The 26,670-nt window shown below is 39.8% G+C and overlaps 1 protein-coding gene across 1 annotated transcript; it reads right to left on the minus strand.

Annotated features, from left to right (window-relative positions):
- Nucleotides 1-10,527: 10,527 nt before the first annotated feature.
- LOC124344050 (juvenile hormone acid O-methyltransferase-like) lies at nt 10,528-12,617 on the minus strand. The gene is made up of 5 exons (XM_046797443.1): nt 12,388-12,617; nt 11,609-11,803; nt 11,411-11,543; nt 11,198-11,345; nt 10,528-11,037 (listed from the first exon to the last, which is right to left on the minus strand). Exons 1-5 carry the CDS (start codon nt 12,555-12,557, stop codon nt 10,871-10,873), a joined length of 813 nt encoding a protein of 270 aa, XP_046653399.1. The 5' UTR covers nt 12,558-12,617; the 3' UTR covers nt 10,528-10,870.
- Nucleotides 12,618-26,670: the final 14,053 nt, after the last annotated feature.

Consider the following 26,670-nt stretch of genomic DNA (forward strand, 5'->3'; position numbering starts at 1 on the left):
ACTATTCTATTACTAGATTACTATTTTTCGTGCAGCCATTAACGACGTTGCCAAAATCGCCAGAGCCCCGATTTCCCCGCTAATTTTTTAAAAGAAAATTTAGATTCTCTAAAAACAAGGATAAAGTTGAATTTGAATTTTGTTTATTCTCTGAACTGAACTGTTGCGTAAGCGTAACTCACTCTAACAATTTATGATCGATCTTACTGTTAATTTTACGATTGTCTCAAATACAGCGATACACACAACAGGCAACATGGGTGAATCGGGGACACTGATCTGCGGTTCAATGAGCTATACTCCCTTGATATTTATTTAGCACACAATCAAACTATCGTTGATCTGATCTCCAGGTAAATTTGTCGCTAGGTGAATCGTTTCGCCAATTCTTGTACCAAAGTCAAGAAGACTATTGAACGTGTTTGTTTCTTTACGGCCGGTGACTTAACAGAGAATTACAGAATACAGCAGACACTGTGTGTCTTTTACATCTCTCCGGCTACTTCTGGCTCAAAGTTTATGAGCCAAGGGCTTAGAAGTCTCTCTCTCTCTCGTGCCGACCTTTAGAGTCCACTTTTTTTTTTTATTCTGGTCAAAATGGATCAAAAATCAGAAAAGATGTATTTATAAAATGAAATTGTTCATATAAATAGAAAATAGAAATCTATCAAGGCAACATGAAGGAAAGAATGAAAGGGTGGAATGAAATAATACAAAAAAAAAATGATTCCTGAAAGTGTGGGCGCGCTCGAAAGAAGAATGTCTCTTCTTCAACCAAGCACCAGAAAACGTCGGGCGTCAATATTTTACGTAATGAGAAAAGGTATACATAGTAACATTTCATATGAAAATACCTCTGTATAGTGTCATCCAATCCTAACCGAGTGATTAACTTAGCGCGAGCCCTGTCAGGCTGTCATCAATTGAATTTCATCAGAGGACTATGCGAGGGTATGAGAAAAATGATGGAATAAGTGAATCCCTATTAGGTATAATAACAAATAGAGAAGAAATCGGGAGATGTTAAAAACTGACGTTCTGCGTAATCTTTCATCAGAAGGCATTTAGAAAATAATAAGAAAGAAAAAAAAAAAAAAAGTTCACGGGCAAATCGGGGCAACCGCCAGACCCGGTGTAAATGTGTAATAAGACTAATAAGTCATATGGATTACAATAATCGCTCACCGACGTACTATGTGTTATAGTAGCGCTTGACGTTCGAGGACCTGTTACCGAACACCAAGTTGTGCAATCTCTTTCATATACTTGTCCTTTCGGACAAATAACTACTAGACACCCGAACGGAGACGACTAGGCCCTGATGCGAAGAACCCCATGCTTTTCGTCTTTTCCACATTTCATTAAATTTAATAGTTGATCCAGGTGTGGGAGCAACTATGCTCACCAGGAGAATCGAACCCGGGTACCAAAGTGCCCCGATACACTCACGGCGCCTTGTTCCACTCACCCACCTGTCCACTTATATAAAATGGTGTCTGCAGAATGAGAATTTAAGTGTCAACCGTGATTGTAGTGCGGTTCTATTGGAAATTTCGCTATAATTAAATTTTTGATAAAAAATTTGTACTGGTGTTCATAAGATCATTTTTAATGCTATAAAAGGACGCAACAAGGTATGCCACTCGGATCTGCCTGAAATCAAGGCGAATTCCGAGTCGTTTTTAACATCATGGATTGGAGTTGCTTGTTTGATCGGTGCCAAAGGGGTAGCTAAGAAACTGAAGCGAACGCGTAAGTTCTTGTCTAATAACACCAGAAAGTTCCCAAGAATTACCCCAGAAGAACGACAGAGGACGATGGTTAGAATTTTCCGGAAGCTTGAGTTACAAAAGAAAAACATGAACTGGTCTAAGACGAAAGAAATGGCGGCGAATGCCATTGAAGAAGCTTTGTTTGACGCAATCGCAGAAGACTTTGCAATGCCAATGCGCGATTTTATGACAAACCTAAAACTGCTAGGTTACAACTCCATCGTGGACAGTTACGCCCAATTGAAAATCGCGATTGCAAAGTGCTCTCCAGCACATTTCGTACAGCCAGAAAATGGATCTTCCTTCGACTTGGGCCATCTCCGAATTATCATGGATAGCAGGCATTCTGCAATCCATGAGCAGCATCTCAACACTTTGCGAGATTGGCCCAAATACTTCAAGAGTTTAATCTACGTTTCGCTAGGGATTGGCGCACAGAAGTCCGCACGCATTATAAGTCGCCTCTACGAGAATTTACTTGCAGCTAAGAAGGAAGCCAAACAGCAAATCAAACGTGCGCGTCTACTGCCACCAATATTGCGCAATCGGCAGAATATATTTCTTAAAGAAAAATCTCACAAGTTAAACAGTCGATGGCTAGGAGGTAAAAGCGCAGGTCGAAAACATCTAAGAAAAATGCTTAATTCTGCTGCTAACAGCCTACCCGGAGCCTCATAGTGACTCACCGACGACGGAGCTCAATAAACAACAGCATGGATCTACAGACAAATTATAATTGTCATCTTTTCATTTGTGTATTCTCTTCTGTGTTCTGATTAGAAATTCGTGGCCTGTGGGCATTCTCTCAATAAAATTGTAAAACACATATCTGTTTAATGTCATAGTTAATTGTATTTATTTAAAAATTGAATTACGTAGCTATATAGCCTAGAAGTTGTGTCAATAATGGATTATTCAATGTGCGGGTGTGTGTTATGATACAAGGGATGAGACGGTGGGTTATTATAGACATTTCATTGCTCGGATGAAACATCTTATTTTGATGTGCGGGACCAGATTGCAAATAATATGGAGCGATTGTTATGTACAGGAATACAAGGCGAGATGGGGGAAGGGGGCTGTTTTCTTAAACGATGGATGGATGGATGAAGTAAAATGGAAGTGGGGGTGAGAGGATTTAGCGCGCCTTTTCTACAGGCTAGAACCCCACCAGCTGTTGAGGGATTCCAGCAGACTGTGATCCGATATGTTTTGAATGGCCGAGTTCTGCTGTTGTTCCGTCTGCCCCGGGTGATCCAGCAGAAGCTCCGGCAGTGGTTGCTCCGCATCCGATCTGTTCCAGCTCGACAGGGAGCGCAGGAGTTCCTGCTTGAACAGGGCAGCCGATTCAGCCGCCGGATCCTGCTCAGTTTTGATTCGTTTCTGCTCGCCAGTCGGCACATCAGCACCGGTTGGCGAAGCTTCCAGCAGGAACGGGAATAGGAAACGCTGGTTCTGCGATGGTTCTGCGATGTAATAACTTATTACATCATTTTTACTAATAAGTGAATCCGTATTAGGTAGGAATAACAAATAGAGAAAAATTCGGGAGATGTTGAAAAAAACTGACGTTCTGTAATCTTTCATCGGAAGGCATTTATAAAAATAAGAAAGCGGGGTTATAAGACTAAATTCATCTGAGTCACAATAAACGCTATTCCTCTTTTCAATACTATATTATAGCAGCGCTTGGCTCGTTCGAGGACCTTTACCGAACAGCCAAGTTATGCAATCTCTTTCATGTACTTGTCCTTTCGAACAAGTAAATAAAGACACCCGAGGTGAGGACGAAATATGGCCCATTCTGATACCTATGATTTTAGTCTATTCCACAGTCAATTGAATAATTTGAACCAGTTGTGGGAGCAACCATTCTCACCAGGAGAATTGAACTCGGATACCAAAGTGCCTCCCCCTTCACCAAGCGACGCCTTATTCGTTTCACCCACCTGTCAACCAATACATCTGGTGTATGCGGAACGTCAATTCAAGTGGCAACCGTGATTTTATTACGGTTAAATTGGAAATTTCACGGAAATTTAATTTTTTATCGAATTTTTTAAATTGATATTTATATCAACATTTTCTCATTGCGAGCGCTGTCATCAATTGAATTTCAGCAGAGGACTATGTGAGGCTATGATAAAAATGATGTAACAAGCGAATCCGTATTAGGTAGGAATAACAAATAAAGAGAAATTCGGGAGATGTTAAAAACTGACGTTCTGCAATCTTTCATTGGAAAGCATTTACGTAATAAAAATAAGAAAGGAAAAAGCTAAAGAAAGGAAAAATAAGTTCACTATAATTTAGTTTACATCGTCCCACTGGTCAAACGCCAGACCCTGTGTAATAAGACTATTAAGTCATCTGAGTCACAATAATCGCTCTTTCCCCTTTTCGGTACTATGTTATAGCAGCGCTTGGCTCGTTCGAGGACCTTTACCGAACAGCCAAGTTGTGCAATCTCTTTTATTTACTTGTCCTTTCGAACAAATAGATAATAGAAACCCGAGGTGAGGACGAAATATGGTCCTGTAGCGAGCCTTATGCTTTTCGTCTTTTCCACGGTTAATTATAGTTGATAATAGTTTAATCCAGGTGTGGTAGCATCCATGATCACCAATAGATTCGAACTCGGATACCAAAGTGCCTCCCCCTTCACTATGCGACGCCTTATTCGATTCACCCACCTGTCATCTAATATAACTGGTGTCTGCGGAAAGTCAATTCAAGTGGCAACCGTGATTTTATTGCGGTTAAATTCGAAATTTCACCGAATTTGAATTTTTGATCGAACTTTTTTGAATGAAGTTTATTTATATCAATATTTTCTCATTGCGAGCGCTGTCATCAATTGAATTTCAGCAGAGGACTATGTGAGGCTATGATAAAAATGATGTAACAAGCGAATCCGTATTAGGTAGGAATAACAAATAGAGAGAAATTCGGGAGATGTTAAAAACTGACGTTCTGCAATCTTTCATCGGAAAGCATTTACGTATAAATATAAGAAAGGAAAAAGATAAAAGAAAGGAAAAAATAAGTTCACTATAATTGAGTTTACATCGTCCCACTGGTCAAACGCCAGACCCTGTGTAATAAGACTATTAAGTCATCTGAGTCACAATAATCGCTCTTTCCCCTTTTCGGTACTATGTTATAGCAGCGCTTGGCTCGTTCGAGGACCTTTACCGAACAGCCAAGTTGTGCAATCTCTTTTATTTACTTGTCCTTTCGAACAAATAGATAATAGAAACCCGAGGTGAGGACGAAATATGGTCCTGTAGCGAGCCTTATGCTTTTCGTCTTTTCCACAGTTAATTATAGTTGATAAGTTTGAACCTGGTGTGGGAGCAACTATGCTCACCAGGAGATTCGAACTCGTATACCATCTTTTCTTTCCCCCCCACCCCTCACTAAGCGACGCCTTATTCGATTCACCCACCTGTCATCTATTACAACTGGTGTCTGCGGAACGTCAATTCAAGTGGCAGCCGCGTGATTTTATTACGGTTAAATTGTAAATTTCACCGTATTTGAATTTTTGATCGAACTTTTTTGAATGAACTTTATTTATATCAATATTTTATCCTTCTATGTAAAATGTTTCTCATAAAAAATGAATGTATCATATAAATAAATAAATTCAAAGTTTTCGTTACTGCGAAATAGTGTGTTTTTGTTACTGAAAATAGAATATAAAAATATAATGTTGACGTTAGTTAGTGTCTCAATTGTTGTAAAGTTCCCAATCGATTTAGTAGTATTTTAAAAATATATGTATTAAAAAATTTGCGGGAAGAATCGATTGGCGGTTTTAACACAACGCTCGAAATCAAAATTGTGTAAATCGCCCTTTGCTAAAGTAGACCACCCAATAACACCATCTTGGTCTCATTTTAATTCTCAGAATGTCCGATAAATGTTACATTATCTATTTATCAGGGTGAATTTCTAGTTTATAATTTATACAAGTTCTTTTATAGACCTACGAGTAACCTGAGCCCCGTTCAAATCCGGGGAATTTTGGTCTAGCGTAAAGTCGGACTGTTTTGCTATTCGCTTTTCTTTAACTTAATCATCTGCCCGTTAAAGATTTTTTCGTGAGAAATCTGCCCAGTGACTATCTTACTTGAAGATTTCGTCATCACGGCGAGACATCTGGTGATGATGCTGGTTGTTGCGTCATCAAAGATTGCGTCATCACGGCGACGACATCTGGTGTCGGGCATGTTTGGGCATGATTCCATTTTGGGGGAGGAGCCTGTGTTGACACATTATCCGTGACAGACACAGGCTCCTCCCACAAAAGCTTGTTCTTTTATTATATATGGATTTCCCTACATTTCAATAATTAGTAACACACTCACCCGCTTGGGGTAAAATAGCAGCAGCGGCTGAAACAAAAAGTCACCAAACCATCATGAAAATAGAAATTTATTAATGAATGAAACATTTATTTGGCAAAATATTATTTGAATAATATGGGAAAATTAAGTATAATTACGGAAACGATGATTATTTTAAGCCACTCCAATAAGATCATATTCAAAATACACAAAACAAGTCACGATTGACCCTTGACAAATCTTTCCGCATGCCGCAAACCGAATATAAGCCCCGTCACTCACCTGAATAAGCGTATCACTTTATTTTGTTGTTACAACGCAACTAAAAATAACAACAACAAATAATATCTCAAAAATGCCTCAAACACAGCAAGCAAAAGGGCAACGAAAGATACAATTGGCGAGAATGAGGAAAATGACGAAGAAGGAAGAACGTCAGGCCATTCGCAAGATGAAACTTTTATTTCGACATATGACTAGACTGCTTTGTCCGGCACTGAGGCTGTTTTTTTTGCGTAAGTTAGGCAGAAATTTGGCCGCATGTGACGCTCAGAAACTTCTATATCAACTCCATGACTATAATCGTCGACACGTCTCAAATAGTCAACTTCTCCGGGATGGAAAAAGCGTCACGGCTGTCCGTAAGGTCATCAAATATGCTATCAAAGGACGAAATAACATATGCCACTCCAATCTACCTGAAATAAAGGCAAATTCAAAATCATTCTTAACGTCATGGATTCAGGTTGCCGGCTTCATCGGTGCTAAAGAGACTGCAGTGAAACTGAAGCGAACGCGTAAGTTCTTGTCTAATAACATCAGAAAGTTCCCAAGAACAACCCCAGCAGAGCGACAGAGGTCTATGGTTTGCGTTTTCCGCAAACTCGAGTTGGATAAGAATAGGAACTGGTCTAAGACTAAAGATATGGCGGCAAATGCCATCGAAGACGCTTTGTTTGATGTTATCGCAGAAGATTTTGCTATCCCTATGCGTGATCTCCTGACAAAACACAAACTGATAGCTTACAACTCCACCGTCGACAGCTTCTTGCAATTGAAAATCGCGATTGCGAAATGCTCTCCGGCTCATTTCATAGCGCCAGCAGATGGAACACCATTCGACATGAGTCATCTTAAAGTCGTGATGAGCAGCAGACACTCTGCAATCCACGAACAACATGTTAACACCTTGCGAGAATGGGCAAAATACTTCAGGAGTTTGATCTACGTGTCGCTAGGAATTGGCTCACCGAAGTCCGCGCGCATGATCAGTCGCCTCTACGAGTCTCTAGTTGCTGCTAGAAAACAAGCCAGACGCGAAATCAAACGCGCGCGTTTGCTGCCTTCGATATTACGCAATGGAAAACATGTCTTGATCAAAGGCAAAACCAGCAGGATGAACAGACGACATCTAAGTAAAGGAATTAATTCTGCCAACAGCCAGACAGGAGCCTCATAACGACTCAATCCATCGACAAGCTCCATAAATAACCGCATGGATATTTCAGCAAAATTCATTATCCTCTTTTCATTTTGCATTTTTTTCTGTTGTGTTCTAATATGAAATTCGTTGCCAGCGGGCATTTTCTCTCAATATAAAATTTCAAAAAGCATAATGTCATGAATAGTAATTGTATTTATTTATTAAAAATCGAAAATACGTATAGAAGATGTGCCAATGGATAATTCAATGTGTGTGGGTATGATACAAGGAATGAGACGGTGGGTTATTATAGACATTTCATTGCTCGGATGAAACATCTTATTTTGATGTGCGGGACCAGATTGCAAATAATATGGAGCGATTGTTATGTACAGGAATACAAGGCGAGATGGGGGAAGGGGGCTGTTTTCTTAAACGATGGATGGATGGATGAAGTAAAATGGAAGTGGGGGTGAGAGGATTTAGCGCGCCTTTTCTACAGGCTAGAACCCCACCAGCTGTTGAGGGATTCCAGCAGACTGTGATCCGATATGTTTTGAATGGCCGAGTTCTGCTGTTGTTCCGTCTGCCCCGGGTGATCCAGCAGAAGCTCCGGCAGTGGTTGCTCCGCATCCGATCTGTTCCAGCTCGACAGGGAGCGCAGGAGTTCCTGCTTGAACAGGGCAGCCGATTCAGCCGCCGGATCCTGCTCAGTTTTGATTCGTTTCTGCTCGCCAGTCGGCACATCAGCACCGGTTGGCGAAGCTTCCAGCAGGAACGGGAATAGGAAACGCTGGTTCTGCGATGGTTCTGCGATGTAATAACTTATTACATCATTTTTACTAATAAGTGAATCCGTATTAGGTAGGAATAACAAATAGAGAAAAATTCGGGAGATGTTGAAAAAAACTGACGTTCTGTAATCTTTCATCGGAAGGCATTTATAAAAATAAGAAAGCGGGGTTATAAGACTAAATTCATCTGAGTCACAATAAACGCTATTCCTCTTTTCAATACTATATTATAGCAGCGCTTGGCTCGTTCGAGGACCTTTACCGAACAGCCAAGTTATGCAATCTCTTTCATGTACTTGTCCTTTCGAACAAGTAAATAAAGACACCCGAGGTGAGGACGAAATATGGCCCATTCTGATACCTATGATTTTAGTCTATTCCACAGTCAATTGAATAATTTGAACCAGTTGTGGGAGCAACCATTCTCACCAGGAGAATTGAACTCGGATACCAAAGTGCCTCCCCCTTCACCAAGCGACGCCTTATTCGTTTCACCCACCTGTCAACCAATACATCTGGTGTATGCGGAACGTCAATTCAAGTGGCAACCGTGATTTTATTACGGTTAAATTCGAAATTTCACCGAATTTGAATTTTTGATCGAACTTTTTTGAATGAAGTTTATTTATATCAATATTTTCTCATTGCGAGCGCTGTCATCAATTGAATTTCAGCAGAGGACTATGTGAGGCTATGATAAAAATGATGTAACAAGCGAATCCGTATTAGGTAGGAATAACAAATATAGAGAAATTCGGGAGATGTTAAAAACTGACGTTCTGCAATCTTTCATTGGAAAGCATTTAGAAAATAATAAGAAAGAAAAAAAAAGTTCACGGGCAAATCGGGGCAACCGCCAGACCCGGTGTAAACGTGTAATAAGACTAATAAGTCATATGAGTCACAATAATCGCTCACCGACGTACTATGTGTTATAGTAGCGCTTGACGTTCGAGGACCTGTTACCGAACACCAAGTCGTGCAATCTCTTTCATATATACTTGTCCTTTCGGACAAATAACTACTAGACACCCGAACGGAGACGACTAGGCCCTGATGCGAACCCCATGCTTTTCGTTTTTTCCACATTTTTAATAATGGTTAATAGTTGATCCAGGTGTGGGAGCAACTATGCTCACCAGGAGAATCGAACCCGGGTACCAAAATCCCCCCATTAAATTGACGGCGCCTTGTTCCACTCACCCACCTGTCCCCCTATAATAAATGGTGTCTGCAGAACGAGGATTCAAGTGTCAACCGTGATTGTAGTACAGTTAAATTGGAAATTTCGTTATAATTAAATTTTTGATCGAAATTTGTTTAATGAACTTTATTTTTATCAATATTTTCTCATACTTTGTAAAACCTTTTTCATAAAAAATGAATTCATCATATTAAAAATGTGTTCAAAGTTTTCTTTACTGCGAAATAGTGTGTTTTTATTACTGCAAATAAAATATAAAAATTCAGGATTGTAGATAGCGTTAACATTAGTTAGTGTTCTATTTTTTTTTACGGGGGGGATATACAGGAGACACTGTATCTTTTACACCTTTCCGGCTACTGCTGGCACAAAGTTTATGAGCCAATGGATTAGAAGTCTCTCTCTCTCGTGCCGAAAAAAAAAGATATCGCCTTTAATCGTCGCTCTCGCCGTAATAAAACTTAGAAAACAATCCTCGGCCAGTCGATCTTTTGCTGTGAGTTTGATTCACTTGATCCAGAGCGAAAATATGTCAATGAAGTCGTCTGCTTTCTGCCTTTCTCTCGTTAAATAGAAAAAAAAGAATACAAACACTATGACGGCTACATAAATTCACTTTATGTTATAGTAACGAAATGTAAGTTTTATTATCGACGCGGTGAAATTGCATCAGATAACAGCTAGGAAAATTCGGATTTCCGTACTGTTTGCCTACTGCAGTGCTGCAGTAGGATCGGGAAGGAAAATGAAATAAAATTAGAAAACAACCACATTACTGATATTGTCTTTCTTGTATTCGTATGAAATTCAAAATCTTACGTACTACAAGTTAGTTATTATACATCCCGTCATTTATACTGACGTTTTTTTTCGTGATTTTCACTACTGCGCGACTACGAATCCGCATCGGTCGTTCTTCACGCAAAACTGGAATAATCAATTCGTTTCTTTTGACCTCGACGTGGAGATCATTATTGCACACCCAAGTCCCAACTTGTTACTGTACCTCTCACTTCCATACATGTTTCAAAATCTTTTTTTTTTTTTTTTCCGTAACTGTAATCATCCACTTATTGGCTGAAACCTTCTCTTAAACATCAAATCATTATGTACAGTAACAGCACCGGTTGCCATTAGATTCACCATCCGTTCTTTTTCTTGCAGATGCGGATTATAAGGTTAGTAGTTTTTGTTATTATTATTATTTTTTTAAAGGAAGGAAAAGAATTTTTCAAAATTCATCGCGTTTAAGTAAATTTCCCGCCGGTAGTTCTCCAAGCCATCATCTGACCATTTCTTCTTCACTGGGATCGCGGTTGCCGAAATTAAGGTTTGCGAACGTGAGCGATCATCAAACGATAACGTGCTACCGTGCAGCCATCTGTGGACGGAGCCTTCAGTTTTTGGAGTTCCATGAGGCAATCCAATAGATAGCTCTCGCGCAGCCGAGGCGGAACCCGGCGAAGGAACGGATTGACAGCAGCCACCGCATCTTCATCATCACACACAGATTAATCGAAAAATTGAAAAATCTTTGTTTTTTTTTGTTTTTTCAACATTTAGAAAGAAATATGTGAACGGAACGCAATATTAAATGCGATTAACCGTTCAATCAAGGGATTCGATTATCAAAGAAGTGAACTTTGATTTACTTTTAACAATATTGATGTTCTGAAAAGAAAAACTGCGCTCTTGGGCCGTGCACTCTATCACTTGGAGTCCAGCGGAACGGCAAGTTGAGGAAAACATGTCAGCCGGCCGAGCAGAGTATTGGTAATGGGGTACGTATTCGTCAACATCCTAAAAAGAAAGAGAAATAAGTAATAAACTCTTCAGGTTATGTTAGGAAGTAAAGATAAGTATACCTTCATATATTCGGCCCACTCCGTCCGTTCTGCCATGCGTTCGTACATGGTAAAAATGGGATTGGACGCCAAAAACACCAGCAAAATTTCACCGCCTGGCTTAAGTATGTCGTACATGTGCTCCATTAGCCTCCTGTAAAAATTAAAAATTTGTAAGACAAGGAAATCCGCGGAAACGGCCAACATTTCCGGTCTTACTGATGGTCTTTGATCCAGTGCAGACAATAGAAGGAAAAAATCTTATCGAATCCATCGGGGAATACTTCTCTCGCGTCAATAGATTTCATGATGTCGACTTGCTGAAATCCAAGACGCAAGTCGTTTTCTTGGTGATGATTTCTGGCGTGGTCGATCATTTTCTTAGAAATATCTATGCCCGTCAACGAAGCGCATCTGGAATGGGTTTTGTTTTTCGTCGAAAATCGTCGAAAATAGAAAAAGCACATGAGTTTCTAATCAATTTGTTGGACACAGAAAAACACTCTACGCGCTGCTTGTAATTGCGGCAGGCTGCCAATGTGAATTTGGGAAATATTGGAACAACTCTTCAGTTTGAGGCTATCTTGGCAGCAGTGAAAAATGACTTTTTGTTAAGCCCTCACCTATAGTCTGACTCTATACTCATCGATATCCAATAGAATATCCTCTGCGCTGAAACGAAAAACTTACTCTGGCGACTGCTGATGGCGCGTTGACAACTGATAACGAAAGCGTTGTGTAGCCTGACACATCATTAGATTGATTGTTGAGTGATCAATAGGTATTTCCAGCACTGAAGCTCAGAGAAACGATATAGTAACAATCAAATGAAAAGGAACCGTCTTTTAAAAAATGCTATCCGCTCGTTATCAATTCAAAAGGTTTAGATTTTCCACGGTTTCCACTATTCCAAATCACATCGAAGCGCGGACAAGAAACTACAAATATAAAAATTGACGGCTAAATTAACTACACGGTTTCAGTCAGATATTCCTAACCTGGGGATGCAGCGGGCCAAATATTCCGTCAAGTCGCCATCACCGCAACCGAAGTCCAAAACGGCATCGCCCTCCGCCCAATCGAACTGAGGAAGGTACTGCGTAAGTACGTGCACAGCGTCGCGTTTCTGGAACGGACTCGCGCCAGCGTAGAGTTCAGGCAGTTCCATCTCTCCGCTCTGCTTGAAGCATCGGTCACTCAGTCGTCACGGACTCTTTCAGCCGCCGTTTCTTTCTGCGGTCTTTATACTGTGTAAGGGTGGACTGTGTTGGCTGGAGAAAATGCCGTAGCCTCGAATTCCCCCCCCCCCCCACCCCCCTCTTCGTCTCGACGACCCCCATTTCCTCCCCCCCTCCCCCCCCCCCTTCCCTGTCACAAAAAGAGAAAAGGCCCAGGTATATAATCACGCAACCGGAGTTAATCACGTTGGTCTAAGAAACCTTCCCCGTACGAAAATAGCAACCATTGAAAATTCACCCGTGGAAATATCATCCGAAGCATTGGAGGCCTGCTGTCATGGAGAGAGAAAGATCTCTGAGGTGAAAATAGATAATGCGCTGACCTAACCTGTTTTTAGGGAGATGGAAAATAGAAAGGAAAAGAAGAAAAAAAAAGGAGAAAGGTCTATAGAAATTATCATCAGATCATCTCCCCAGCGCCCCCCTCTCTCTCACAACTGCCCTGTGTGCCTTTTGTCAAGAAGTACGAAAATACACCAGAAAAAGCTGGCTTTGTGACGGCGCAGAGTTGGGTTTATGGCAGTCATTACGTAGCTCTTGATGTAGTCGATATCGTCTGACAGCAACATCTTGATATGTTTGTGTGAGAAAGCTCAAAGAAATACTCGAATCAAGAATAGGATGACTCCGAGGTCGTCTATTGTGTCAACTCGACTGAGCCACTCTCGGAGCCACTCCTGTGACCAAATCCATCCAAATAACATTGAAGAAGATTTCTTTAAAAATTTCAACAAGGAAAAAAACAAACAAACAAGGGCGACGTTGAGTAATAAGAACTAGCTACAAAGGACGAACTAAAACATTTGGAATTCCGATGGAGAATCCGCTATTAATTTCCTTGTTCTCATTCAAATTACATTGACATTAAGTTTCGAGAAATGAAATGAATGTACAGAAACATGTTGCTGGCTTGAACTTTAATTGTTTTTACATCATATACATTAACAATTAGCTATAATTGATTATAATTCAAAAGGTAGAACTGCAGTTTATTTTTTAAAGGGTCCCTAAGTTGAGGCCTGAGGTTAAAGGTCGTTCCGTGTTTTTTTGAAACGACTTTAATAACGAAGCAACATAATCAGATCAGGTTAACTGACAAGACTTCGATTCCTCTCGCTATCTAATATTTAAAAATATATATATAAAACCAGAAATAAGTAGAAATCATTTATATGGAGTCTCATCTAGTTAGTTTTCCCTCGTCCCCTCCATTTCCTCCGCGAAACGGCGAATAAAAATACAGGAAGACTGACGAGTATGTATAGGTGTTATATATTACGCTAAGTCGCTAACTCAAGGTACAAATCCGAAAGTATTATGTACAAGTGTGCAAAAGACTCAATCTTATCAAGTACTACACTTGCATTCAACTCACAATATTGTATAATATAGCTAATAAGTGAAAGTTTAACTTTTGAATCAAGCCGGTTCATTTGAAAGAGGGCTAATTGCATCAGTGGATGTCACTAGATTACCTCAGGCTCAAGGAACCGATGTTCCAGGACTCCAGGTGACAGTAGGTGTCGCACCATACTCCCACAAGTAGGACAAGAAGGAGGGAGGGGTTGAAGGATTTCAACCTTCTATATGGTGACAGTACAGTAGCTAGTCTATCTACGGGAAGTTACGGGAAGCTACATTTATCAATGCCAATTCAACAGCTTTATTTTTCGTTGGCCTCATCGGTGGTCTGCAACACTATGTTATTACCAAAATCAGTATTTACACATGTAATTTTGATGACTTCATGAATTAATGTTGCAACTGAATTATATTAGCCTGCTTTCTTAAGTTCTTTCATGTGCGGAATCTTGCGTATATTTCGTCGCGGATGTAACTTCTAGTTGCTCTGTATGAATCCGCAATTTATTTATCGTTAGCTAACATGTCTCTTTCTCAAGCGCATTTACGATTGGATATCGTAACGAAAATATTATTCGTAATATCAATAACTCTCTTAATCGTTCTCCGGGAGGGGTGGAGTATACATTAAAGTAGAGGGTTGAAAGCCGCCTGGTGGTAGTTTAACGAATTTGGACAAGATTCGAAGACATAGCAGGGTTCTCCTATGACATAACATAGGAATTCTTATTATTTATTTTTTTTTACTTTAAACCATTTAATATTTCTGTGCATGATTTTCTGAAAAGTATACTATCTTTAAAATTCTGAAACTTCTTTAATAAAGTTAAACATTTTTAAATTACTCACTTGATAGTTCAAATTTGAGATATGATCGATTCTTGCCAAGGAATTTGAAATTTGAGCGCCCTACTGTCTTCCTGCCTTCCCCAACAGATGGTGTTACAGTGTATTTAAACCCCTTTTTCTTGCTTGCTTTCATCGATACCGATATTTGAATTGATAGTACAGGATAACGACCAAGAACGCCGGAACTATAAAGTAATTCAAAAATCGTTTTCTGTTAAATGGTCGGTATTAGTATAAGTAGGTCACGGTTTTCACCAAAATATTTAGTTTAGCCATTCCCATTTGAATTTATATCCATTAAACAAATACGCATAGAAATAGGCAGAAGTTTGTACAGGGTTGTTATTAAAATTATCGACGGAGTACGGAAACGACAGTTAAACTTAAGTAATCAATTGCTAACTAAATGTCTTTTCTCCTCCAAACGCTTATTTTTTATTTTGAGTATGAAACTGAAGTTTTCTCCTTACAGTATTTTGTTTTAACCAGAAAAGGAAACGAGTTCAGTTGTTTCATAGTCTTTGTTTCAACCCACTTAATTCGCCTTTTAGAACTGCTGGAACCTATGTCGACTATAGGCTATTCTACTTTTGCACTTGTTTAACCGCTTAGTGGTTCTACCGACACTGATTAGTCGACCAATTTAGATCATTGCTAAGTTTTGTAGTGATGATAATTTGATGGCGCTTCACGATAATTGCCTGGATATAAGACAATCATTTAATGAACTTTGACTCTCTTTTTGAGCTTTATGTCCTACTACTATACTTAACAATTTTCCGCGTTGCTCAGTTTCTGTAAATATCCATTTTATACATGTCAAGTGGCCCTTTTGTGACACGGTTACTTTCCCTGGAACGAAAGGCAAAGCCTGATTGAAGCAATGAAGCCGTGTGTTTTATACAGAACGTGAAGCAGAGGTGGAGCTTATTGCTCGCGTATTAATCTGTATTTACCTAGTGAACTCAGAGTCCCAAATTGTGGACTCTAACAAAGGGAGTTGAAAAACAAAGGAACAAATGATTAAAACATGCCGCGACCATTTTCTAGCCGAAGATGACAAGAACAATACAAAGAAGAAGAAGTTTATATTCCAAAAAATGATTATTCCAGAATATATCCAGGGTCTTCTCTATAGTCTCTCCAGTCATGCTCATTCATTGGCATCAGCATTTTATTCAGAATCGAGGAACCCTTTTTCTATTGGAGGAGCGGCGCGGCGACTTTATAGTTTTGCAACCGTATAGAAGAGGAACAATATTTTTTTGTTCGGGTAGGAGGTTTCACTCTTTTTATACAAGAAAAAATGGTGGACTGGGCCAAGGCGAAATTTCACTATCAAAGATCGATTCGCTTCAGGAAACGGAGAGACAAAACTAAACAAGTCAGCCGAGCAATTCTCTCTCCCTGTCTGGTAAGACAAAAAAAAGAGCTTTAAATGTGTATCGAATTGTCGTGAAAAGAAAGCATCAGGCGCAGACTGAGAAAGAAAAAAGAAATAGACAGGAAGAAGAAAAAAGCGCCAACTTGCGGTCGAGTGTCTTGAAGCGACTCGGAGTTGTCTTCACGCTCAATTCTCTCGCGCTGAGTCGCTGCTGCTGAATTCCCACATTTAACGGCAGTTGGGAAGGACGTTCGGTAGTAGCTATATCTCGCAGTTCTTTGTTTCATTCGATTGTTTGTCTGGACAGTTCTTCTTGATTACAGAATTCGGAGCTTTTAATTTCAGCCGGCGGACCTGCAAGTATCATACAGCAATGGCCACTATAGTACTGGACACTATAGTATTAATTTTGTTCGTGGTTTTATTCGGTTGTATATAATTAATCACCCAACTTGAACCCCATCAGTCCAACCTTCCGGAATTCTAGAAGTAAATCAGGCAGGTCAGTTATCGAGATTGCGCAAAAATGCGCATGGTAATAAAACTCTTATGGTGACGTGATACATATTTCATCACAGGCGCGCAGTCAACGACGGGCGTTCCGTATGTTCAGAAATCAATAAGCCGGCTTGTGTTTTTTAATATTTTGCGTTGGTTGGGTTTTACCAGTGAGATAACATTTGTTTTCATTTTCAATGGCGCAATCTCGACTACTGTGATGTCGAGCGCAATGCATTCGAACGAAATTGCTTCCTCTATGGCACCCTTTAGGGGGTGATGAAGTGGTATGGTTCGCCCTTTCTAGATTGTATTTTTCTCTCCTATGTTTCTCTTAATTTTCTCATTCCTGCTTGCACAATAACTGACAGCCGGAAAAAAAAGAACATATTTTCGTTGCTGTGCTTTTTTTCTTTTTTTTCATTAAGCTAACTGGGTACATAACTTACGGTTATCTGCTAAGCCGTGCCACGTGGCGTCTCCTCTCGCTTCGTGCTTCAATCAAACTCCCACTGCATAAATTAGCATTGATTAAGCGACAGCAAACAAATGACTCCGACTCAAAAAAGAACGGAAAAAATAAAGGTCTAAAACGGCTGCTGCTGGTATTGTCTACTTTTGTGTCTTTCCCCGTTTCAGAAATTTCCGACTTTTCGGGTTGCCTTGAAAAAATTGGTGTCCTAACATATCGACTCGTATTTGATTGATCTCAGCGCATAATACGACTATTAGCCACATTGTTTCGTTCGTCCGGCACCGTGAAACTCGTCCAGCCGTGGCATGTTATAGACTACATCGAGCTCATAATGTGGCAGCCAACTGAATGACACTGAGAGGAATCGGTGCGTGACTTTTCGACCAAATGACTTTTTGAAAACAATAGTGTCCTCTTTTTTCCCCCTTCGCCACCGATTTTGTGCCTATATTTTATTCATTTTTATTCGATTTTATTACGAGTCAAAGATGGAGTGTTACATGATGGAGGAAATTCTACGCCACGCATTTGGCGTCTTTTTCCCCCCTCTATTCCTCACTTCTTCATTTTTTTTTCTCGTTCCCCCCTCTTTCTGTGTTTTGTCATTTCTTCTCGCAAGCCTAATGGAATAATAGATCGCAGGAGCTGGAAACAAGTTAGGGACTTGTCAACTGATGGTGGGGGGACAAAACCGCAAAGGGTCTTTGTGGACGACTGTGTGTAAAACACGTAGGGAAAAAGAAGAAAAAAAAAATAAATTTGGTGAAAAGCAATTATTATGTTAAAAACTTCAGCCTCGAGAGAATGTAGTGTATGGTGAGGCGTCAAATTAGAAGAATTACTCGATTTTTGACAAGTTCATTCTTTTTTCTCCATTGGTTCAAATTGTTTTTGTTGCTTTGCTTTGTGTGTGTTTATGCATGTGTGTGTGTTATTCACGTTTTTTAGGGGCCTTATTCGGTTTGGGAGAAGAGAGAGAGGAAGAAGAAAAAAAAAACATATCCAAGAAGGAAACGATCATTACTTTTGCTAGGACTGACTTTTATCGACTTATTACATTCAGGGTTCATAACGACGGCGCGTTACGGCCTATTATGCCTTATGTATACGACGAGACTCCCTCCGGGTTATGTACATATTGCATTTATTGTTCGGCTCCCGAGGAACAAAAGAAATCAAGGGGGGATGAGATGTATGCACAGACGCTTGATGGGGAGAGATGTCCTATCCAAAGAAAAAAAAAAAATTCAACGAAAAACTGGTTGTTGTAATTTTATTGCATCAACAACTGATTCAACAAAATTAGAAATGGGAATAGGACCCGTCAGACGAAAGTCGGCGTGTATACTTCCGGTGATTACCAAAAATGATTCAATATTCCGGGCGAGACTCTACGGCGCAGTGTAGGTAAAGAATCACCGATGAGACTTGTATAATATAAGCATATTATGCATAATGTGCTAGGTGGTGAAGATAATTTGTTAGTGAATTTAAAAAGGGCTATGGAAGAGAGGCCTTATCTTAGAGGCTACTTCAATTTTGGGAATGACTCTTGGGTTTATTTCCGAGCCGAAGGGGGGTAGCAGTGAGCAGTACCTTCCGTGATTATTGTTGTGGTAGAATTGAGCAAGATCAAAAATAGAAAAGAGAAAGAAAAATGAGATAAAACTATAAAAAAAAAGGGGGAGAAAAGATAGCCAGAGAGGAAAGAAAGAGAAAAAAAAAAGCCAGGATAACAATTTTTTTAAAACAACCAAAAGTAAAAAAAAAAGAAGAAAATAAAAATAAAGAAAAAAGAAAAGAAAAAGAGAAGAAATAAGTGTAGTAAACACAAATAAAACTTGCTCGGTTTGTTCTTGGAGCTATCTAGTCTTCAAACCCAGCGGTGGCCTAGCCGCAGTCGCCAGGATGGTGTACATACATACGTATAGCCAAGTCGTAATGAAGCGGCGCCTTTTCAAAACAAAAGCGGCATTAATTACCAGATTTAAGAACGAGCTCACGCCAACTGCGGTCATTTGCCTGTGGTTTTTCTTTTTTCTTTTCCATTTCCCTCCCTTTTCCTCTCTTTCACTAGAACAAACCCGAGTACTTGTAATTGCCTTAGGAAGAAATAGTCCAAACAAATACTATGCTGGCTACCGACAATTGGAGGCCGGCGCCAAGCCGCGCGGCAAATATCAACTCCCTTCATGGGAAGGTTAGCTTATAGCTATCCTCTATGTGTACGTATTGTAGGAAGTCGACTTGAGTTATATAGTGGAGACTTTTCCAGCCAACAACTGCTGGCATCACGCAATAGTAGCGCTCTCTCACACACCCTTTTTTCTTCTGTCTGAATCTATTTTTTTTTTCTTTTTCTTTTTGTGAGTGTGTGTCTGTGTCTGTGTTATTTCTTTCTTTCTTTTTTCCTTTCATGACGTCGCAATTATTTCAAAACTCTTTGGATGTGGAATGCATCAGGGCTTTTGTTTTTTGTAATTATATATTGATTGTTATCCGACTTGATCTTCATTTGCCGAATAAACGATTTAAACAACTAATTACGCATCTGATTATACATCACGAATTCTTGCACAATAAGGAAGTGCGTTGGACCGTGGCCGAAAAAAAAAACTGGCGATAAATTCAAAGAATGAGTCACAGTTACACGCTACGACTTCAATGTCAGATGGCCTATTCTGAGAATTAAACACCTTTCATCCAGAATGTTGATTGAAATTTTTATATAAAAATCGTTTATGCGTTAACCGAGCGAATTCCGCTCAGGTATTAGGCTACAGCAGTGTGAATTCTATATCATGCGCAATCATAAAAAAAGAATTAATAACGAATGACCGTCGCCGGCGATGCGATCTAGCAAATTAATGGCAATTTCAATTAAGCGCAGCTTATTTATTCTCCTATAAGAATGAGCCCTCAAAAAAAGCGCCTCTGTTATCAAAATGATTTCCCGTAATTTTTATCATGAGCTCTGTTGCCATTTTTCTGTTGGGATAAAAATAAATAAATATATTAAACTGAACAGGGACGTGGAGGGGGGGGGGGGAGGGAGAACAAACAAAAAGGTAATCGCAATCAAATAAAACAGAGCAAGTCGTAATGGGTTTTAGCGGTGGCTATAGAAGAGGATGCCATAACACAAGTGTCGGCAATTGTAAATGATTGTTGAATGGAAGCGGTCGGATGGCGCCATGGAGTCAGCCATTGAAGTGTCTGGACAAAACACACAAACACACACATATACAGATAAGAGCAACAAAAAAAAAAAAAAAACTAAAAACTAAAAACCAAAAAACAAAAACAAAAAAAAGGAGGAAAAACATTTGGATGTCTCGCTGCGGTCAGCCACTTAGCACCAGACCAGGCGTGTGAATGAAATGAAACGAAACGACTCTCATTTCCATCTCCCATTGCCGACGACGCCACCTCCTCTCTATTCGGAATGCTCATTTAGTTTGTCTTCTTTCATTTCCCACCTACCGTATCATTTCGGCTGGATCCACTTTTTAGCACTCACGTAACACGTACCATGACAGCAAACAACAACAAAAAAGTAATTGAACCTAATTATAGGACTGGAGGGGTGGGATGCTTGTTTTTGTTCTATAAGGAACTTGTTTTCTTTTTTTCCCCAGTCCCAGGGTGGTGGTGGAGAGAGGCTCGTCGCTCTCGTCCTCTCTCTAGGAAGAAAGCGCGCAAGGCCAGCCTTCTTTTCCATCCGTGTTCAACAGCCCACAGTCTCACTGTACATACTACAGGTATGCAAGTATATTTACACATGTTGGAAAGGTATATACACACACACACACATAGAGTGTCGGGGCCGATATTTAAAAAAAAAATAACAAAAGGGGCCGAGACTTGTACAATTATACGTTTACCATCAACCATTTACTAATTTATTTTTTCCCCCTTTTTTTTTCCTTTCATTTATTTGTTTAATAAATTTTTGTGGGCTTTTTTTGATTCACGTCTAACAAATAATAAATTAAATTGCAGTTCGGCCATTGTTTTTTAATATTACTTTTTTAAAAATCGTCAAACGCATAAAAATAAAGCGGATTAAACTGGGGGGGGGGGGGGGGAATGTGTTCTCCATTTCCCAATCTTGTAAATATGTTTCTTTTGTTCGATGCGGATCAAATACTAGACTCATATCTAAATAAATATATGCAAGAAACGGTAGACGAGGAGAAAAATATATCTAGAACGATGAAATGGCTTCTTTTTTTGTATAATAATGACCAGTCCTTATCATTGATTGCCATTGTACGGGCTCTTGTAGCGATGATTAGTGGCACAAGGAGGTGGTCACAAGGCTTTTCTCTCGTCCGAGACTCCCAATTCGAATAATAAAAGAGTTGCGAGACAATGCATCAGCAGGATCCTACTATCAATACCGCGGGAGCCTTTAGTCAATGTCAAAATAGAGGTAATGTCAGCGCGGTAAGTGGTTCATTCCTTCCATTTGGAAGTTCAAAACGAAGAAAATGTTATTATAAGAGGTGCTGCGTATACTATCCATAGTATACGTATAGTATAGCGAGAGAAGAGAAGGACAGTCTGGGGCCTTAAGGTAGAACCGTTTTCTGTTCTATCCCCCTCTCCATCGAAAAAATGAAAAAGTATGGCGCCAACTCTGTCTGGCATTTTTTGTCACGGTCGATTCTCAGTGTGAAGTTGGATGGCTCTTGGCTCGCGAAACATGTGAATCCAACGAATTTAGGTGACTTCTCGTTTTTCTCTTCCTAATTAAGAATTTTTATTTCGAGAATTCGTTCTAAGTGAAAGGGTTTTAGTAGAGTTGATTGGAATCAAGTGGTTAACGGAAAAAAAGCTATATTCTGATTCAATTCTTGGCGAATGTTGGGAATATCAAAAGGAATATCGAAACCAGTGAGGGAAATAATTTATTGGAGGCCGTTATTTTATCAATTAAGAAAATAAATTTTATTATGGATTCAGGGCAAAATTTGCAGGAGAATACAGCAAGAAATGGAAGGCAAATATCGATGCATAAATTTTTAAAAAGCCAAACATTTTTTGTGCAGAATCATTTTAAAGCAGGTTATAGAGAAGGTTTTCGCTAAACTTTGAGTTTGAAGAATGGTGTCGTGAAACATTTTTCTATTCTAAGGCTGTCTCAATCTCTCACGATTTTATGAGGGTCTCGCCCAACGGACAACGGTCTACCGTACCGTATTCTAAGTCGATTGACCACACGATAGATGGATTGGGTCATATTTTATCAGACGCAGAGTCGTACATCATCATATGTTACACAGCAATTATTTGTTTCTATGGCTGGCATGTGACGCGGTTAATTTGAAAAAAAATGTTCGCCTTAGTGTTTTAAAAAACAGAATTTGATAAAAATTCCCTATTCATGCGAATAAATACAACAATCTCCTTCTTGCAGTTGTGTGATTTACTATAATAGTAAAATCATTACAACGTAGAATTAGAATGCAAAAGTTGTCGTCAGAATCCATTAATAGCGACCATCCATTTATTGCAAGAAAATAGTGCTTAAGTTCCCAAAAGCAATTAATGATAAAAATTTTGAAACTATCCAAAAAAATGAAAGTAATAAACAACCAAATAGCAGTTATTTACTATCAAATGTGGCCAGCCTCTTTCTTGGGTTTGTCCATCTTTTCGCGTCTATAAATAGAGTACATTTTTGTGTGAAAATAATAAAGGAGCAACTAAATAGTAAATACATCAGTCGTCAAACTATATAATACAAGAGCCGTTTTCGGTGTATCCAGAAAACTGACATCCGATTGTATTACTGTTTTTCAGGTACTGACTATCCCATCCACCGAATACAAAAAGATAGAACTCAGTGGGAGGGATCTCAAAGGCACGGCGTGAGACCTTCGGTTCGGTAATAGTATTTCTCGAAACTCGAAAAAAAAGAAAGAAACACAAAAGATGAAAGCAGCAGCAGCAGCAGCAACAGCGAGAAGAGAAGAGCGTCTTGTCTATCTATAATACACAACGAACAGGGCCGCCCCCACAAGATGACCGCTCCTGCTGGATGGATGGAGGCCACGAACTGGCCAATAAATTGGTCATTCGCCGGATAGCGCGCGGCCGTATAGAAGCCGGCACAACTCTCTTCTCGAGTAGTTTCAATGAATTGTGTTGATTGTCTCTCTGGAGGGGGTACCGCCCACCGCATGCACCGTTTGATTCGAATAGCTCCAGCCAACATCATCTTATGCGAAGAAGAAGAAGAAGAAAAAAAAAGAGCCGCCTTATTGCCAGCGTTGGGAGATATCTGTGCAGTATATAGAAAAGAGAGGGACGTTGAGGGGAAACAGTTCTGCCTCCCTCAGCGTTTTCTAATTCAAACAAAAGGCTAGCGCACTTAAAAAAGGCCAACGCTATATTCTCAGCAGAGAGAAAATGTTAAAAAGAAAAAAAGAAAAAAAACGGAACGGCGTGTGTTTAATAGTTATTCATTTGATAAAGCCCTGTCTTGCTATAAATCTTGGCCGGCTCAACCGTGAGAATAATCCACTGTCCAGAGAGAGAGAGAGAGAGTAAGATTTCGATTCTAAATGCAGATTGAATGTTTGGAGGGTTAATTGCGGCATCAAACGGGAACGAACCTTTCGTGCTTGCCTTTCTTTAACCGAGCGAAAGATGCATACGGTTTCTTTTTTTCTTTTTTTTTTTGTGGCTTATCTCCGCTTATCTCCGCACCGATCGTTGATGAATGAGGCACCCCGTGTTGCGGAGATGACAAGATGCGCGTACTTTGTGGTTAAGGTTTTTTGTGGTGAAGGGGCTCCAGCATTCATCGGATGCGGGTGTCAAGCAAAGCAAAGAAAATGTCTGCTGTGCGATCACGGTTGCCCAGCATTTTGCTGGCCGCCGGACAAGAGAGTTGAAGCCATTTTCTTGAAAGAACTGTACGGCCTTCAAGTAAATAATACTACCGGCTAAATCTCTTCTATATACTATCCTATACATCTTTGCGCCTTTTGTCTTTTAACTTTTGCAACGCCTCCCATTTTCATATTTGACAAGGTAAAATGTATACAGCAGGATGGCGCTATTCGATAGCTAGGAAACAGCACACAGAAGGTTATTTCCAATTCATCATCTGGAACTGCATGCGATTACTTAAAGAGCGATTCGGTTAGGGTTCGGTCAAAAGACGAAGGTCGAGGAGATTCAAACCTTTTCCGTCTCTTGTATAAATGGCCCAGCATTTTGATATCTACAGATTTATGTGACATTATGTATAAACAGAAAATGTCAGCGGGAGTCCAGAAAACGAGCAGAGATAGGGGAATGTTGTTATACGCAGTCGACCGTACGTATATATATATATATATATATGATGGGGTCTATCTCTCTCTCGGTCAGCTTTTGTTGTGTGTGTGTATGCCTTTGAACCCTACAGGCGACCTGGAGAGACATCACAGGGCAGCAGAGCTTTACCATCGCTTTGGAGTTCAACTCTACCAAATGTTTCCTGGGGCCGCTTGTAATATATCCGTGAAAGCAGAAAGCCAATTAGCCCCCCAGAGTGTTGCTCGGATTGTTTTGCCTTCTTTCCCTCCTCTTCGCCTTAAAAGGATTCATAGAAAGCAGCAAGCGAACAGCACAACACACACACACAGCACACACACATCCCTCTCTCTTGACGATCGAACCCGACAATCATTTTACATGGGTTCCTCCATTTCTGAAGTAGGAAACAAAAAGGCTGGGCTGTTGGAGCCACATCGTCAATTAACGCTGACCACTAGCATTTTCAAAATAATTGTTTAAACCCAGAAATATCTCTCCTTGGAAAAGAACAAAAAACAAAAAACAACAAAAAAATGCCTTGTGCTTTCATTTGTTCTATTCCAAGAAGAAAAAGAAAAAAGGTAAATAGACTTTGTATATTCTTGTTTCCTTGGCTCTTGCATGCCGCATTCATTTTGTACACCTTCTTTTTAAGAAAACAGACAACAAAAAGACAACAAATTAAAAACAACCAAATTTATCTTCGGCATCTCTTTCAGTTTGAACTGTAAAAATTACATCGAGTTCTAGGAATTTGTGCGTTCCAGCGCACCTAATATGTCATTCCACATGACACAAATAACTGAACATCATCCATAAAATTGAGCGATACTTGTGTCAACTCGGTCAAACGATATCTAGGCTATGTATCTTGTGCATATAGTCAACGAGGACCCACACAGGAGCAAAATAAGAAAAGAAAGGTGCTGCAGCAGCTTGTTTGGGAGAAAAAGAAAATAAGAAAACGCTGATGGTTGAGAGTCGTCGAGAATAGGAGTGTAACAAGAAGCTTGAGAATTCAAAAAAGTGTCGATTCACTGCGGATGATAGGTAGCTTCTGAAGGTCCGCAGTTGTTGGTTCTACCTGGGACGGCCACAAGTCCCAGGCGTCATGACAACAAAAGACTGCCGCTGCGTTTAACTCCTGAGATCCCTATCGTGGTCATTGTAAACTTTGTGAAGAAACAAAAGACAGCCAACACAGGCAAATGAACCACTCATCAGCCACTCGCCACACCAGCAGCAGCCATCCTATCCAGTCACTATTGTCTCGGAAGAAGATTATGACGGGTTGTTTTTTCGGTTTTGTTTCTTTCTTCTTTTCCAAAGAAAAAGGATGAATCCAATTCTAAATCTGGCGCCAGCGAACAAGAACAGAACTTGCAGACAGACAGCGACCATACCATAACATAACAACGGTCAACATTGCTGTCAGAAACCGAGATCGCGCAGATTTATACAGTCAACATTTATGATACTACACCGACCTGAACACCAGCAGCAGCACCCATCGGACTGTATTACACTCTTACAGTTGCCATAGATAGTTTACACGAAACTGCTGGACTAAAATTACATTTTGAGAGAAAGACGACGAGATTGCTTGGCCACCGTCGTCCCCACCCAACATATACACAATATACAAACATAGTTACCATCTAGAAAAATCAATTTCATAGTTTTCCTATCTTGCTTCATCTTTATTATAGGGCGAAAACTGCGCAAAGGTGGAACTTCTATCTAGTATGAATTTGACTACCGTATTAATTTGAGCTAAAAGCAATTTTCAGTTATCAATCACCGCGGATATGAACCGTTTTTTAAAATTCGAATTTCTTACTTAATATATTATTCAATTTGTTTATATCTTTCAAACTTATCTGAATGCGGTATCTCTTTAGCACTTTGTTTCCTTTTCATAATTTGTACAACACGAAAAAAAAATCTAGGAAAACATAAATTAACGGGTAGTCTAAAAATAAAGCGAAGAAATGGAAAAAGTAAATCAGAATTGCGTCGTGGAACAAATACGAGGAAGTATAAATAGTTTTCTGGCGTTACAGACTGAACAAATAGATTTTTACCGCTACCACATCATCAAGCCCTTAAGAACTTTCCCAAGCAATGGGTCGGGCTGGGAAGTTCTAAATTGACGAACACC

Source organism: Daphnia pulicaria, chromosome 6, assembly GCF_021234035.1.
Source record: "Daphnia pulicaria isolate SC F1-1A chromosome 6, SC_F0-13Bv2, whole genome shotgun sequence".
In the NCBI taxonomy this organism is placed as follows: Eukaryota; Metazoa; Arthropoda; class Branchiopoda; order Diplostraca; family Daphniidae; genus Daphnia; species Daphnia pulicaria.

Excerpts from the sequence above, each read along its gene's own strand:
- LOC124344050 (XM_046797443.1), bottom strand. The coding sequence starts at position 12,557 with ATGGAACTGCCTGAACTCTACGCTGGCGCGAGTCCGTTCCAGAAACGC. Across the intron at positions 11,544-11,608 it reads CACTGGATCAAAGACCATCA|GAGGCTAATGGAGCACATGT; the intron begins GTAAGACCGGAA and ends TAATTTTTACAG. Across the intron at positions 11,346-11,410 it reads AGTGGGCCGAATATATGAAG|GATGTTGACGAATACGTACC; the intron begins GTATACTTATCT and ends CTTTCTTTTTAG.